Raw genomic sequence first — 466 nt, 5'->3', positions numbered from 1 at the left:
GGTATTTCTGCTAGTACTATTTAAAACTTAATAGGTTGAAATTAATTTTACAGCCTACAATTTATATTTTTATTAAACAAGTTATTTTAGAAAAACAAAGAAAATCAACTATGTAAAAATTTTGGGGTAAAAAACAAAATTAAGAAAGATGAAAAGATCATAGTACTTTTCTGTCATGAATGTAAATAAATTATTTCACAGGTTTGTAATAAAATTTTAAGATTTCAACTTACATTCTACATTGATCCAGTGTGTTTTATGTAATTCATTTTTATTGCACATGTTAGAAGCATAACAAGTGAAAACCTTATTATTTTGTATTCGACTGATATTAGGAAATGTTAAATCTTGTGAGGTGTTGTTATTTGGATGCCACCTGTAGTTGTACTTTTTTGGATATCCATTTTCTGCTTTACAATGCAAAATGCCTTTGGTACCTTCAAGAAAGGGTTCATCAGCCTCGATA

At 27.3% G+C, this 466-nt stretch overlaps 1 protein-coding gene across 1 annotated transcript in view; it reads right to left on the bottom strand.

The window, feature by feature from the left end:
• Positions 1–460, bottom strand: part of LOC106876220 (uncharacterized) — a 29,241-nt gene extending 28,781 nt beyond the window's left edge. Inside the window, exon 1 of the mRNA XM_052968305.1 lies at positions 234–460. Coding sequence (XP_052824265.1) covers positions 234–282 — 49 coding nt within the window. The 5' untranslated portion in view covers positions 283–460. The remainder of the gene's footprint in view (positions 1–233) is intronic.
• Between the last annotated feature and the right edge of the window lie 6 nt (positions 461–466).

Source organism: Octopus bimaculoides, chromosome 5, assembly GCF_001194135.2.
Source record: "Octopus bimaculoides isolate UCB-OBI-ISO-001 chromosome 5, ASM119413v2, whole genome shotgun sequence".
Taxonomy (NCBI): Eukaryota; Metazoa; Mollusca; class Cephalopoda; order Octopoda; family Octopodidae; genus Octopus; species Octopus bimaculoides.
The sequence above is the reverse complement of the archived record's forward strand: the minus strand, read 5'-3'. Positions and strand labels throughout refer to the sequence as shown.